Raw genomic sequence first — 16,384 nt, forward strand, 5'->3', positions numbered from 1 at the left:
ACCAAGAATCTACATAAAGTTGTAACAATGCATTGATAAAGACAGGATTACATAATATGTTTTCTATATTGTTATCTTTAATTAAAGTGACTTTTATAATTTTCAAAGTAGTTTCACACACTTTCCACCTCAGTATCACAACTGTAAAAGGTAGTGAGGATAGGTATTTAATATTAACATCTCCAGATTATAGATGAAGGCTCTGAACTCAGAAAGATTAAGGAGCAGCTTTGGTGTCAAAGGTCAGAAGTTTATAAAAGATGAAGCTAAAGGTAGGCTCAGGAATGCTAACTGCTTGTCCAGTGCTCTTTTCAAAATGCATTTCACAGATGGCTCTCTGTCAGAAAAAACGACTTGAGGTTCTCTTGAATGACTTTAAAGCTGACTTCCAGCCCCTGAGATGTGGAGCTGTTAAGGGATAATGAGAGATCCATACAAATGGGCTGATAGTCCTGAACAAAAACCAATTTTCACAAATTCCTAGCTATGGAAAGGATTGCTGGCAGTACTTTGGCCCCTACATATTGGTACTTATACACACTGATAAAACATCAGTCTCATCTCTTGACTATGTTTTGGGAACATGATTAAATAAGCCTGTTTACAGTTTCTTTCAAGAAAATCATAGGCATATTAAAAAGTATCACCTACAATATTGTTTAGAATTTAAATATACCAGAATTTTTCTGTGTTCCAAAAATGTCAGAACAATTCTAAAATGCCAGTTATCAGTCTGTCAGTCATCCATTTCTTTTTCAACATTTCCTTTCTTTCTTTTCTTTTTTGTTTTAGCACAAATAGACACTGACAGAAATTTTCCTTCTAAAAGGAAATTTTCTTTGCTGTTTCCTAAAGTGATTTGAAAAATGGGATTTAAAAAATATAGATTATAGCAAATTTCATGATTAGTTTATTTTTTCAGATTCCTACTTTTCAGAATTTAAGACCAAATATTAATCTAAAATTTTTACATTTAAGCTACATAGATTACCTTTTCCATTTTGGTAATTTTGCCTTTTTTCATTGAAATAAATATCTTGCCTATATACATAATGCTAAGAATATTGCATAGGCTGACTTTATTACAATAGGGAATGAGTTTAGAAAAATATTTACATATGAAGGTATTTAACTATTTTATATAAAATGTCTTTAATTTGTACATATATGGCATTATTGAAATAACTTTTCCACAGATGATAGGAATGTCACTTCAAACTCCTGATCAGAGAATCTGCTTACAGATGCACGAGCATTTTTTCTGATTTGGAGTCTCTTTTCTGCAGACATAGACAGAATATGAACCATAGTCTCAGCATAGTCATCTTCAGTCTCAGCCAGAAATCCAGTTATGTCTCCTTCATGAGGAACAACAATGTCAAGCTTTGGGCCCCCTGAATTGTGTGCGAGGATGACTGTGCCAGCTGCCATACACTCCACAACTCCTGAGAAAGAAAAAAAATCATGTAGTCTTTTAAGTTTCTGAGTGTGTTCACAAGAACAAGGGTGAACGGAAACTTTCAAATTTTAAGAGATTTATAAAAATTTTAATTCAATGTCTGTATGTTTATAAATTTGCTCATTTAACTTTCGTGATGGAAAACAAAAAATAGTTTAAGTTTAGTTTTCAAGTCTTCACAATATTGCTGCTTCTTTCTTAATTAAAACAGACAAGTAGGTGAAAGACTAGCCTACAGCAAATAGATATATCATAGATAATTAAACAAAGTAGAAGACTTGAGAAAGTTAGCAAGGTGGCAGAATATTAACAGGTATTAGATAAAAGGAGTAAAAAGATAACAAAAGCAAATTTTAAGAGTTCAAATTACATTATTAGCAAGAAAAAGAAAATATTTAAAACATCTTAGTGAAGCATATTATTGCTGGTGCTGTTAATGCCTGGATTTCTGGCACATTTGAGACTAGTGCATGCCCAATAGTAAGTGTTGAACAGAATGGAAGTTGTGGTTACTTTCTGCCGAATGACACTGGTGGGGGTATAAATTCCTCTGGTCAGCCTTTCTTAGCCATAGTCCTAGAATTAAGCCCTTCAGAGAATGATTTAAGTGACTGCTTCCCCAATTTTCTGAAGGATGGTACAGAGTTGTATCCTAGATACTTAGGAGAGAAGTTAAATCATTCCAACTGTTTATTTAACAGTGGCAAAATCCCTGCAGAACACAGCTGAGCAGCTCAGACTGTATTCTGCTTGAGGATGCAGAGCATCCCGTGGTCCTTTCTCAGAGACTATCTAATCAACTTTATCCCTCCTCTCTACCGGCCCTTTCCATCAGCACCAAAGCACACACCCCTCCTCAGGTGCTCCTCCTCCCCAGCCATCATCTCTCTCCCTACTCCTCGTTTCACAGTGTGGTTTGCATTCACTAACTCCACTTGCTTGCCTCTTAACACTCAACTTTTGACTTTTTGCTCACAGCCTTTTGCTTCCCCTTCTCCCTTGAGACTATTCTTGTGAAGGTCACCAATGACTCCCTTACCTCTCCCAACATCTGGGCAGCACCGGAATCTGCCTTTTCCCTTCTTCCCGAAGCACTCTTTTCCTTGGTTTCCAGGACATTATGCGTGGCCAGCTTTCCCCCTCCCTCCATTTCTTCTCCTGCCCACTTCTCAACACTTCCCATTCCCGGAATTTTGTACTAAGAGCCTCTTCCCGCTCTGCACACATCCCCCAGACAATCTTATCCCTACCCACGGGGGATTCAGTTACTACCTGCACGAGGACACCGCCTCGATCTGTATTACCAGATCAGACCCCTCTCCTCCACTTCAGAATCCTCTATACAACTACCTCCTGGATACACACGCTCACAGGCCCCACAGACAATCCAAATGCTACAGGTTTGAAACCTGGCTCACCAACTGCCTCTGCTTGTGTGTGCTCTCTCTGGGGGCTAGTCAATGCCATTCACACAGCTGCACTGCCCCAAAACCCTAGGAGGTCATAGTCTAGGCCTCCACTTCCTCCCTCATTAACATATCCGGTTAATCACCAAGTCCTGTTTAAGATGATTTTGGAATCTCTCGCAATAGGGTTAACCTGCCAAGTTCAGTCTGCCAGGACCTTCCCCCTGGGTTGCTGTAGCAGTCCCACTTGTCTTCCTGCCTTCCCAGTCTTGCTCTCTCTGCCCTCACCAATCCACTCCTCATGCTGCAGCCAGAATGGACTTTAGGAAACAGCTTTTATTAATTTTTTAAAACTTTTTTTTTATCTTTTGAGGCAGAATCTTGCTCTGTCGCCCTGGCTAAAGTGCAGTGGTGTCAGTATAGCTCACTGCAGCATCAAACTCTGGGCTCCTGTCTCAGCTTCCTGAGTAGCTGGGACTATAGGTATGCACTACCACACCTGGCTCATTTTTCTATTTTTTGTAGAGATGGGCTCTTGTTCTTGCTCAGGCTGGTCTCAAACTCCTGAGCTCAAGTGATCTTCCTGCCTTGGCCTTCCAGAGTGGTAGGATTACAGGTGTGAGCCACTGCGCCCAGCCAGAAGCAGCTTTTAAATGCAATACTTAATGTCCTTCCATCCTTTCCCACTGGCCTGACCTGGCCCAGATCACTTCTCCACAGTCTTGCTGTCTCCCCTTCAGGCTCTGGCAGTGTTGCACTTAGTCCCCTGAATGTGCCTGCTGATGCTCCTGTGCTCCCAGTGCTGTTGCTTCTGCTGGAAACTCTACCCTCTTGCCCAGCTAATTTCTAATTATTGTTCAAGTCCCAGCTTGAGTGTCACATCGCTTCGCTGAGCAACAGCTCCCTGCCCTCATAAGTCTGTGAAAGGTGTTTCTCTTCGGTGCTGTCATATCACCTGCACTTTCCTAGCACAGCACTTGGCACGCTGCACAGCATGTGTAGCCTGTCAGCACCGCCTAAGGGTGGGAATCCTCCGACAGGCAGAGCAGCTCCCTTCTCCATCACATCCCCAGCATCTACTTGAGTGCCTGGCATAGAGTGAATGCTTGGTAAATATTTGTGGAAGGAAGCACAGGAGGTCAGAACCCATGCAGGAGGTTAGATCAAGTTCCTGCGGAATGTCTGGGCCAAGCACTCTGCCATTAACTAGGGATAAAAAAGCATAAGAGAGCCAGGGGCAGGGGCTCACACCTATCACCCCAGTACTTTCAGAAGCCAAAGCAGGAGAATCACTTGAGGCCAGGAGTTTGTTTATTTTTTTTTTTTTTTTTGAGACAGAGTCTCACTCTGTTGCCCCAGCTAGAGTGCCGTGGCATCAGCCTAGCTTACAGCAACCTCAAACTCCTGGGCTCAAGTGATCCTCCTGCCTCAGCCTCCTGAGTAGCTGGGACTACAGGCATGTGCCACCATTCCTGGCTAATTTTTTCTATTTTTGGTAAAGATGGGGTCTCGCTCTTGCTCAGGCTGAGAAGGCCAGGAGTTTAAAACCAGCCTGGGCAACATAGTGAGGCCCCATCTCTACGAAAAATTAAAAAAAAACTTAGCCAGGCCAGATGGCATGCACCTGTAGTCCTAGCTACTCAGGAGACTAAGGCAGGAGGATCGCTTAAGCCCTGGAGTTTGAGATCACAGTGAGCTAGGATTGCACCACTGCACTCAGCCTAGGTGATAGAGCAAGACCCTGTCTCTTAAAAAAAAAAAAAAAAGATACGAGAAATTGTAGTCTTAGTATAGGAAACTTCACTTTATGTTTCCCTATTTTCCCCTAACAACTAGCAGTGTGAGGCACAAAATAAGCCTTTGAGAAATATATGCTAACCCAAATCAGACACAAAGCAGTACTTGATTTTATAACAAAAATGTGTGCTCAACAGGAGGTCAGAAGAAAGACAGCAATTTGTACTAGAATAAACAAGAAAGGCTAACGGGCAAGGAAGTTAAAGTTGAACACTTACAGGATTTGGCACAAAGAGAGGGGGCCAATGCAATAATGAGTCAGAATCAATAAATGACCAAAAGAATTACTGTGAGAAGCCCATCTCTGGAGACAGCAGTTCTCAACTTCTAATGTACAACAGAATCACCTGAGCAGCTTTATCATAATACATCATAATACATCTACCTGGGTCCTGTCCAGCGATTCTGATTTGGCTAATCAGTAGGATTAGGGTACATCTGTAGGAATCTGTACCAGTAAGTACATAGACGAGGTTAGATGGGGAGAGAAAATGTGGCAGCTAAGAGCAGGGGTTTCTAGGTCAGAATCTGGGCTCTACCACTTACTAAGTGACTGACCCTGTGCAAAAAGCTTTCAATGCCCAAGTTTCCTTATCTATAAAAACAGGAATAATAATAATACCCATCAGATAGGATTAAATTAGATAATACTTGAAAAACCTCAACATAGTGACCTGCACACAGTAAATGGTCAATAAATATTAGCTGTTACTAACTACTGTCTTACAGGGTCTCAAATGAGGAAGGCATACTTGGTGGATCAAGGGAAGAGAATCAGGACTTGAGGCAGACTTTCAGAGTATTACTTTATCAAAAGAACCTAAAATGTACATCTCGTGGCATCAAAGCAGTTGTTTAAAGGCCAAACTCACCAATCCCAAAATGCTCATTCCACATGGTATGCAGACCAATTGTTGCTTCAGACAAGTAATTCTTTAATTCATTAAATGGAATGTTTATTTTAAATTCCACATCTTCTTGAACTCCTAAGTCTTCAGACAGTCTTTTCAGTTGGTTTACCCTACATTCATCTTCTTTATTACGACAGCCTCCAATGAGGACAAGTTTAAGAGAAGGAGATGACTCAGCCACCTTATTCAGCAATTTAGCAAAGGCTCTGATCTGCAAAGGATGATTCTTTTCAGGCCTAAATTGGCCAACAGAAACCAGCAAATGTCCTGGGGTCACTTTCTTCTCATGTAAGGGAATGTCCAGAAATGTCTGCACATCACAAGGTGGATAAACAATGTTAGTGCAATTCCCAACCTTCCACAGTGACAGAATATGCTTCAGTGTCCAAGAAGAATTGACCATGACTACATCACTGCAAGAACCAACAAGTCCATAAGCAAAAGCAAATAAATAGTAGTAGATGAGTTTTACTTTGCTGAGAAATGGATTCCTGGTAATGAAGGCTGCATTATTAAATCCAACATTTTGATTCTTCACTACAGAAAGCATGTCAGTGCTGATAGTGGGATAATGAACATAGCTTCCAACTCGGCAACCCCCTATATACTTAAACAGAGGAAGTGTGAAGGCGTATCCCATTGAATCAATGTAAACGTCAGGAACACATTGCATCAGAGCTTCCCAGCCAAGAAAAATGGATCCTAGACTTTGGCCCAGCAGTGTGAAGTGAGGATAGAGTGAATCTTCCACAAGGTAGCGTTTCCTTAAGAAAACAAACTGCACTGGGCGAGTTAATCTGATGTTAAATCTTCTGAAAGCACCTTCTAGTATCTGTTGACCACTGACATTTACGTCGCCGGTATAAACAACATAAACTGCTTCAGGATACCTAAAACAGAATATAATGGTTTGGAACGCTGTTAGCTTAGGTTAAAATCAAGCAAAAAGTTGTAGACAGTTATTTTCTCACAATCATAAAGAACCTTATTTTTATACTAAAAAACAAAATTTTTCTTTCTGCTTAAGTGGGGAGAAAAAGTAAGAAAACTAATAATTAAAAAAAAAAGAAAAAAAATTTCTTTCATTGAATTAGTACTGACCTCACCACCCTTTCCTGAATCTTCCACTGCCCTATGTGTTAGTCCTTCAAATGAGATCTTGTCTTCTAGTTCTTTGCTGTTTCCTCCACTGAGGGTTTCATATACAGCAGGCATCAACAAAAATTGCTGATTTATGAATGGAATGTTTTCAGTTTTAAAAAATAACAAATTATGAGTTCAGGAGTTCGAAACCAACCTGAGCAAGAGCGAGACCCCGTCTCTACTATAAATAGAAAAATTAATTGGCCAACTAATATATATAGAAAAAATTAGCCGGGCATGGTGGCGCATGCCTGTAGTCCCAGCTACTCGGGAGGCTGAGGCAGGAGGATTGCTTGAGCCCAGGAGTTTGAGGTTGCTGTGAGTTAGGCTGATGCCATGGCACTCACTCTAGCCTGGGCAACAAAGCGAGACTCTGTCTCAAAAAAAAAAAAAAAACAAAAAAAAACAAATTATATGTTGACAATGTTTTCAGTATAAACATGGCAATACAATATTAACAAAATACTCATAAAAAAGAGTTAAATTCACCAAATCTATCTTTAGATAGGATCAAAATGCCAAAGCATTATTCACTGTTTTTATCTTATTTATCACTTAATTTCAACTTCTAGAACAGTGCCTTATGCATAATAGGTCCCCAAAGTGAAAATGAATAGTATACTATAGCTTATGCTGAGTCAGGAAAGACCTATAGGAATTAACTGGGGAGAAGAAGGTTATATTTTAGAATAAAAAGAACACTATATAGAAAGGAAAGGAATCGGGAGGGAGTGTGTTATGTTAGGGAGTAGCTCCTAGTTCAGCACGCTGGAGCAGAGTATAGGTGAAGGAACCTCGAGGGATAAGAAACGTGGCCAGAGTGAGGAAAAAGTATCTTCTATGTCATACTAATTATTTAGATTTTTTTTTTTCTTGTAGGTATATTAGGAGTAATAGGGATTGCTGGGGTCTATGGGTGCAGCCACTATGATACTTTACCACTGCCCTCAAGAGTTAGAAAATCTAGTTAGAGAGACAAAGCTAATGCACAGTTATAAGGAAACAGTAGTATTGATTAGTGTAGGGAAGGCTTCAAGGAGCTGGCATTTAAGAGAATTCTTTGGGGTTTGGCAGTTACAGAGACGCCACAGCAAATGCAGTGGCGGTGGCTGGAAGCTAGGCTAGGCCAAGAAATAGAAATGTATAGCTGAGGGAATTATGTGTGAAGGCTTTGGAACTGAATGAAGAGTATGTGCCAGGCAGTAGGGTAACCAAAGAAGGATAACAGATTTCCTCATATGATTAAACAATAATGGAACCTATACTTTACTATGCTTTTTTCTTTCTAAAAGGAAATCATAATTATTTTAGGGATATAGGAGGTGGGGATGAGGAAGCCTAGAATATTAAATGATTTGTAACACCATATTCCTTCTAATATGGTAATTTAAGACTATACAACTGGTAATGACATCAAATTTAGAATCAGACAGATGCTTTCAGAGAGATTATTTCTGGTACCACCACTGACAAAGTATTCAGGTTTAAAGTGCTGTGCAATACTTGGTATCCTTCTGTTATTTAATCTCTTCTGCATATATTCTCCTAAGGTGACTAGTTATCCCCATTAAAATATGCCATAAAACAGCAGATATTTTCTCTATTTCTTTATTATATCAACTAAAATTCAATTAAGATCATATAAGGCAGGTGGGCATATGAAAGACACAGTTCTCTCTCTCTCTCTCTCTCTCTCTCTCTCTCTCTCTCTCTCTCTCTCTAATAGAGACAGGGTCTTGCTTTGTTGCCCAATGGAGTATAGTGGCATGACTGTAGCTCACTGCAGTCTTGAATTCCTGGGCTCAATCCATCTTTCCACTTCAGCCTCCCAAAGTGCTGGGATTACAGGTGTGAGCCACCATGCCTGGCAAGAAATATTTTTTTATTGAACAGTTTTATTTTATTTTATTGTATTTATTTTTTTATTGAACAGTTGAAGGATTTCCTAGATACCAACAAAGCACTAGAGGAAGAGGAATTTCTGGCTAATAATTTTTTAAATGATGGTAACAATATAGCAAATTAGCTAAAAAAGATGCATACCTACTTTTTCTGCAGGGCTCTTAAGGCACACCATAAAACTCTTTCTCCTCCTCCACCAGCATTGCAGTATGGATGAAAAAATGCAATCACCATTTCATTTTTCCCATTTTTGCTAGTTGACATGGACTTTTTCTTTTTGTGTAGCAGCAGTCTGATCCCCCAAAGGACAATGACCAAACATATACATAAAGTTCCACATACAATTAACCCAGGGAAGAATAATGAATAAAAAAACCTGAAATAAGAGGAGAAAGTTGAAAATCAATATGATGACCATTTAAAAAAAAAAGACTACAAATTAAAGTCTACTTTTACATATCTACTTTATATATATATGTAGCAGAGAGAGAGAATTGTAGTTTGCAAGTCTGGCTAACAAAATACTCAAGTATTAAATTTTTTTCAATTATGAAAATTCTAATGCTACCAAATGTCCAATGTTGAAAGTGTAAGTCCCCTTTAATTCCAATCTTCATAGCATGCAATTTAATATATTTTAATCAGCAGTAGAAATCAACAGTGAGCCACCTAACTCTGTCTATACATTAAGGGATTAAAAACCAATCTAGGTGTAGATGCGGAGAGAGAGGAACACTCCCCCACAGTGCTGGTGGGACTGCAAACTAGTTCAACCTCTGTGGAAAGCAATATGGAGATACCTCAAAGCGATACCAGTAGATCTACCATTTGATCCAGCAATTCCACTACTGGGCATCTACCCAAAAGATAAAAGTCACTTTATGAAAAAGACACCTGCATTCGAATGTTTATAGCAGCACAATTCACAACTGCAAAGCTGTGGAAACAACCCAAGTGCCCATCAATTCATGAGTGGATTAATAAAATGTGGTATATGTATACCATGGAATACTACTCAGTTTTAAGAAACAATGGTGATCTAGCACCTCTTATATATTCCTGGATAGAGCTGGAACCCATTCTACTAAGTGAAGTATCTCAAGAATGGAAAAACAAGCACTACATGTACTCACCAGCAAATTGGTATTAACAGATCAACACCTAAGTGGACATATAGGAATAACATTTATTGGGTGTCGGGCAGGAGGGGGGGAGGAGGGGATGGGTATATACAAACACAATGAGTAAGAGGTGCAACATTTGGGGGATGGACACGCTTGAAGCTCTGACATGAGGAGGGGGGGGCATGGGCAATATACATAATCTTAACACTTGTACCCCCATAATATGCTAAAATAAAAAAAGGTGGGGGGGAAGAGAGGTCCTTTGGATCCTCTGAATTTCCAACAACTAGTTTATGTTCAGGTGATTTACAGCATCCTGGTCCACTGCTATTGTATTCCAGGCATCTCTGTGTTTAGTTTAAAGGGATATTTCTGTAGCACCAGAACAACCAAATCAAAATGTAAAATCTGTACCAACCAGCCCATTGTTTTGTTTAAAACAAGCAACAAATAGTTTTAAATCGATCAACTATGTTAGCATGATTGGTTATAACTATGAGAAGGGAATCATAACAGGCAAAACAAACACACCCCAGACATGCCCCAGGGCGCCTCCCTCAGGGACAAAAACCTCCTCGGCATGGGCACAGAGGAGACTGGGCACAAACACAGAACAGGGGTCCCTGTCCATGCCTAGGTAAGGGTTTCACTTTCATAAAAAGCTGATTACAGAATAAATTGCATAATTTGATTTCTGGAAGAAAAAACAAACACCAATCTAACTATTAACCTAAACAAGGCATGATTAGGACTGGCATCCAGCTCTCAAAATGACAATATGTAACCCAAAGAAATATTTCCACTAGTTAAAAGTTTCATGAGATAGTAAATAATTTTTATTCTCTCATTTCACCTCCAGTAGGGTAAAAGAAATGGAACTTAGATTTCTCCAGTTCTGCATTTGATCTGTTTATAAGATCTAATATTACTACCTTCTCTTATGTGCCTCTGAATGATCTGTAAAAATCCACTTATGTTCTACTTAATGCATGTTAGTAAATGCATTCACAAATTGACTGTTAGAAGGTTCTCTATTACTGTGAGGTTGACCAAAGCTCTGCAAAAACAAGGACCCAGGCTTGCTCACTATTGTGTCCCCAATGCCTACATAATGCCTTTCAGAGAAGGCATCCAGTAACTATTTGACTGAACATACAATTTTATGGCCTCTTCAGATGTCTCTTAGGATATATGTTAAATTTTCCAGGTATGTTTTTCTTTTAGGATTGGCTAATATAGTTGGTGCCTAACAATATTTTTTGTACCTTGCCTACCCCTTATAAAGGATTTGAGGAACTTATAAGATATAAAAACAATGTAACACTAAAACTTAAATAATACAAATTCAGGACCAGGGAAAATAGAGTGAAAGATGGTGTGTATGCTGGGTCGAGGCTGATGGGTGACACAGATATGCAGGCTAGAAGTTTGTACATAGTAAATGGCAGATTGGGCTATGGGTTGCTTGTTTAGTGATCAAAGCAAACAGGGGATATATTGTGTAGTTATGTAGTTTTCATAGTCCATAAGTAGAAAAAACATGAATTCTTCAGAGAAATAAATGTTTTATTGGTATTTAATTGTAAAATAAATTTCTCATGTGAGATTTCCTATTGTGAACAAATCTGTCACTTGAAGAGGTATTTGACTTGTTAAAATAATTTGACCTCAGGATACCTTTATACTCTTAAAAATTACTGAAGACCCAATACAGCTTTTGTTTATATCCGGGTTTCTCAATCTCAACACTACTCACATTCTTTGTTGTGGGGGGGGCTGTCCTATGAATCATAGGATATTCAGTAGCATCTTTAGCTGTGACCCACTAGATGCCAGTAGCACCCTCCCAATAATGACAATTAAAGGTATCTCCAGACATTGCTAAATGCCAATTGTCCTGTGGAGGGCAAAATCACTCCTGGTTGAGAACCAGTAGTTTATACTGATTATATCTACCAATATTTAGCATATTAAAAATGAAAGCTGAAGAATTTTTTAAAAATTATGAATTCATTAAAACAATAAATCCATTATGTGTTAATGTTTTTATATAAAAAATTGTATTTTCCAAACCAAAAAGAGAAATTTAGTAAGAAAGATGTCAGTGTTTTACATTTTTGCAAATCTCTTTGATGTCTGGCTTAACATTAAGCCAGAAGATGGCTTTTCCTTTCTGCTTCTAAATTCAATTTTTAGTTACATGTTATTTGGTTTGGTTTAAGTATATGAAGAAAATTCAGGCTCAGATATTTAGTGGGAAAAGGGAGTATATTTTAATATGTATTTATCTTATGTATATTTAACTTTTCAGATAAAGATATTCTTCTTTTATGCTATACCAAATGAGACTAGTTAGGCAATTTCTTAATGGTCACTTGGAACACAGAATCTGAACCTATCAACATCCTTTCCATACTATTAATTAAAATCCATTGGTCTGTCTTGTACTTTGGATGGATCTATCATCCATGATGTTGTAACATCATGACTTGATAGTCATTTGTTCAAGTAAAAATGGTGTTTCATTTAAAAAAGTGTCTAATTTAGCTTGCAACTTAGACAATTATATAAGGTTTTCCTTGAGACAGCCATCATACTTCAGTATGGAGAAGTGCTTTATGTATACTCTCATTTTGTTATAAAGTATATTAAAAAGATATACTCAAGGGGCCAAGATTTAACACAATTAATAATTTTTACTGTTTCATCAAGGACATTCCTTAAGTAAACATGGCTTTAGTAAGTGATAGTGATGAAAAACACTAATATTAGTGCAGTTTGATGTCAGTGTCTTGATTCATGCTACAGCAGTTTTATCCACTATTACTTTTGCACTGATCAACACAGTAAAAAAAAAGCAAATGTTACCTTAATATTATTATAAAGACATTTTTGACCTTGAGAGTCCACTGAAAGGGTCTTAGAGACTTGCATGGATCCATGGACTACACTTTTAGAACCATTGCCTTAAAAGATGAACAGAGTTTAAAAGAAATGGTAAGATTTGTTATTTATTTAACATTTGGAATATGTGAGTTCATAAAAGTAACAGTAAATGGGACAGTTTGTTTTCCCAGGACAAGCTTTCAAAAGCTCATTTTATTTCAAATGTAGCTGATCCATAGAATCTAAATGATTTAGGTGGAAAAATCATGATAGGCTTTTCAAATTGAATTATTCCAGTCCTTTGAATATGGTTAGTTTCAAAAACACACTTAAAGGTTCTATAAATAAATTTATTAAACTACCCTACAGTATTTGCACATCAAAATTACCCATTTTAGAATATGCTTAAATATAACTAAAATATGTACTATTAAATAATGTTTACCCATCTTTGAACACAAGGTTTTAAAAAGACAACTCTTATCAACAATGAGTCATTTGTTCAGCAAATTTATTTAGCCATTATAATGTAACGTACTGAGTCAGGAATGTTTCCATTTGGCAGGAAGAACAAAAAGGCTCTGAAAATAGAGTTTCCCATTTAGAATGTCTTAAATAATATTCCTAGAACTTGAAGTAGAGGGGACACAAATGAATAAGAAATCTCTGAACTTCGGTAAGAATATGTACATGCCTCTATTCAGGAAGCTATGGTGTTAATTATAAATTTTCAAGCTGAACAAATATATGTGGATGTGAAAAGCACTAGATAAGTAGAATACACGAGGCTTTCTGTTTTATTAGTTTAGGGCAAAGCATTTAAAATGCAGCAGTATTACAACAACAAAGGTGGAAAAAAGTATGGGAGGTTTTTCACCAAAATGTTAACAATGACTATCTCCAGATGGTAGCATTCCTGGGGACTTTTCTTTTTTCTTAGCTATTTCCTAACTTTTCTAGAAGAAACAGTGTATTATCTGTGCAATAAAAATAAAGGTAATATTTTACATGACTGTTCTTACATTAGTAAGAATAAATCGAATATCAAGAAGCGGAGAATTCAACATAAGGTTTATATTTAAGTGACGTGTTAACATGTCAGTTTTGGTGGAGTTAAAGTGGAGAAACTAAGAGATGACAAGGAAGGTCCGGTTTCTTCTTTACCGAAAAGAGAGACATGATTGGGAAATCTTTCGTGGTTCAATCGCAAAGGAAAATGAGGAATGGATATGAACAATTTATGACAGACTAATTGGAGTGTAAACAAGAGAAAGAAAAACTGAAGCAGGGAGGGAAACTCGACCCCTCAGCCAGCAGCGAGGCAGCTGAAGAGAAGGCGGTACACTGAATCTTTAATACCTAGTCTGCTCAAGCCTATCTCCAGGACCCTCCGGAAGGAAGACGAAGACTGCTCATTGGCTTGAGAAAATGCCTTAAACTCAGGACAAGGAAGGCCATTCCCCCTAAACATTAGCTGCACTGGACCGGTAAGTGCCACCACGGAACAAAAAACGCCTCTAAGCCCGCACCACCGGCTCCTCACCTCAACAACTCGCACAAACACCAACCACTTTCGGAGGCCGCCATCTTCCGCCGACCCCCGAACTCAGGAAACGCTTCACTGTTCTTCTTCTCTATTGGCTCCTGAGGAAGGGTGCGGCTCTTCCTCCCGCCCCCACAGGCCCCTTTTGCGTTCCAATTGGTTGATGGTAGCAGCTTCCCTCGGCCTTCCAGCCAATAGAATCTGCAGAGGCGTAGACAACTTTTTCGTCGTGGCGCACATGGGTCCCGCCCCCTTGGGCAGGACCGAAGTGTGAACTGGGCTGGCGAGGGCGTGGCCTGTGATGGACAGCCGGTGCTCCCGCCCTCGGCCCCCTCCCCCACTGGAAGCCCCCACTCGGGCGCCCCCGCCCCCGGCGCGCTGCCCGCCGCCAGTTGGAGGCCAATGGCTGGCCCTGGCCGGTCACCGTTCGATTTTCCCGGTGCAGAGTTCACTCTCGCCGCGGTTGCTGCGCTTGGGACCCGCGGCGCCCAGCAGCCCGGCGCAGAGCCCGAGGGGTGGCTGCGCGGAGCAGACCCGGCGCGGCGCCACACCACACGTTGCCCCCAGGCGGTGGGCGAGCCCTGCGCGCTCCAGCTCCGGCCCGGGTCTGCGCCGCTCGCTCGCCCTCCCTGCCTCGCCGGCACACGCCGGAGATCCGAGGACCGACTCGCGAGCGCAGCAGCCCGAGGTAACGGAGACCCGAGAGGGAGCGCGGCCCCCGCCCTGCGGTGCCGGCGCTGCCCGGGACACTGAGGCACCGGCCGGGCAGCACCTTCAGCGCCGGCACCGCCAGGCCCCCCTCGGGTGTGGGTGACTGACGGTCCGAGGCCCCACGTCCCCTGCCGCTCTCATCCCTGCGCCCCCCAAGGCAGGGGCGCGGCGGCGCGCAACTTTGAACCCCTCGCCTGGGGTTCCCGAGTCCTAATGAAGGGGCGGGTTCCCGGGGCCTCGGTGGGTCGGAGCCGAGCCGGGCGGGTGCCCTCACCCCTTCCTCCTCCCTCCCCAGGTGTTCACCCCGCGCTTCTCCTCCGCAACCCAGGTGACCTTCGGGCTGTCGGCCGGATCGGGGGAGAATTTGGTGGCTGCGGGGGACGATGCCTGAGCAGGAGAGACAGATCACAGCGAGAGAAGGGGCCAGTCGGAAAGTAAGTTTCCTTCCCTCGTTCGGTCCTTGACCCGGCTCCCGGCGCTGCGCGGCGAAGGCCCAGAGCGAGAGCCCCAGCTCCAGGGAGTCGCGGTTTGGCAGAAAAGCACCCTGTAGAAAGGACATGCTGTGAACTGGTGTTCAGGAACAATTGAAAACCCAGCACTTTTTTATTCATCTTTTTGCTGTTAAGGGGTCTGGTGCTGGAGAGGTAAAGTGGCCGTGGAGTTCCTTTGATGGTAGCATTGGCCAACATTATTGAACTTACTTAGTGTTAGGCATCGTATTAAGGATTTTATATCCCTCTATGGTGCACTCTCTTGTTTAATCACAACACCCTTTGTTGTAGGTGTTATAATTTGTGATTGCTATTTATTCAACAAATATTTTTTTCGAGTAGCATGTGCCAGGCATTTTAGGCACAGGGGCTCTAGGTAAGACCAAGACCCTCCCCTCAGGAATTTACATCCTAATGGCAGATACAGGAAAAAGAGTAAACAAATAAATAGGATAGGGGCCAAGGGAAAACTTCCCTTTCATGCTCGGAAGGTTCATTGAAAAATCGCCTGATAAAAGGTAGGCCAATAGGAGAGAAGGCATATAAATTTATTAATGTGGCAAGGGAATCTTATAAAATAGGATCTAAAAGAAAGGCAAAGTGGTTCCTACTTTTATACCATATTGAGGTTACAGAGGGAATGGGGGCTTGAAGCATGACCAAAACCAGGTTATGGAGGTAAGTCAGGTTATGGGAGGGAGAGTAGGGGTGGCCTGGCTAGCAAAGGTGGTCTCGTTATGTAGATGAAACCTCACAGGTAGCACTCCTGAGAGAGGATAAATATTTCTTTCAGATCTTAAACATGTCAAACTCTGAGTTAATCTCTCCTAGAGGAAGACAAAAGGGGGCCTCTGAGAAAGCCTGGCTGTATCAATGCATATTCTCTACAGATGCAAATCTCCCCCCACAAAAGACAGCTTTGTAGGACTACTTCTGTCTTCAGGCCCTCTGAACAGCCATCTCAAAATATGTCAGAGAAGTATATTTTGGGGTGAAATATTTTGGTTTCCT

General features: G+C 40.8%; 2 protein-coding genes across 4 annotated transcripts in view; one reads left to right on the top strand and one right to left on the bottom strand.

The window, feature by feature from the left end:
- Positions 1-57: 57 nt before the first annotated feature.
- On the bottom strand, positions 58-14,297 carry ALG11 (ALG11 alpha-1,2-mannosyltransferase). 2 transcript variants are annotated; one of them, XM_012782664.3, is made up of 4 exons: positions 14,172-14,297; positions 8,764-8,994; positions 5,535-6,463; positions 58-1,445 (listed from the first exon to the last, which is right to left on the bottom strand). In XM_012782664.3, exons 1-4 carry the CDS (start codon positions 14,213-14,215, stop codon positions 1,174-1,176), a joined length of 1,476 nt encoding a protein of 491 aa, XP_012638118.1. In that variant the 5' UTR covers positions 14,216-14,297; the 3' UTR covers positions 58-1,173. The 2 variants fall into 2 exon arrangements, with proteins under 2 accessions (XP_012638118.1, XP_075865551.1); XM_076009436.1 differs by lacking the exon at positions 14,172-14,297 and adding an exon at positions 12,611-12,721.
- A 203-nt stretch (positions 14,298-14,500) lies between these two features.
- The window catches only part of ATP7B (ATPase copper transporting beta), a 70,246-nt gene continuing 68,362 nt past the window's right edge, over positions 14,501-16,384 (top strand). Inside the window, exons 1-2 of one of the 2 annotated variants that reach the window (XM_012782656.3) lie at positions 14,501-14,859; positions 15,178-15,316. In XM_012782656.3, the coding sequence (XP_012638110.2) occupies positions 15,266-15,316 (51 nt within the window). In that variant the 5' untranslated portion in view covers positions 14,501-14,859; positions 15,178-15,265. The remainder of the gene's footprint in view (positions 14,860-15,177; positions 15,317-16,384) is intronic. The other variant, XM_012782655.3, reaches the window with a different exon arrangement.

The sequence above is a fragment of the Microcebus murinus genome, chromosome 13, assembly GCF_040939455.1.
Source record: "Microcebus murinus isolate Inina chromosome 13, M.murinus_Inina_mat1.0, whole genome shotgun sequence".
NCBI lineage: Eukaryota > Metazoa > Chordata > Mammalia > Primates > Cheirogaleidae > Microcebus > Microcebus murinus.

Excerpts from the sequence above, each read along its gene's own strand:
- ALG11 (XM_076009436.1), bottom strand. The coding sequence starts at position 12,684 with ATGGATCCATGCAAGTCTCTAAGACCCTTTCAGTGGACTCTCAAGGTC. Across the intron at positions 8,995-12,610 it reads GTCTTTATAATAATATTAAG|GTTTTTTTATTCATTATTCT; the intron begins GTAACATTTGCT and ends CTCTTATTTCAG. Across the intron at positions 6,464-8,763 it reads TTAAGAGCCCTGCAGAAAAA|GTATCCTGAAGCAGTTTATG; the intron begins GTAGGTATGCAT and ends ATTCTGTTTTAG.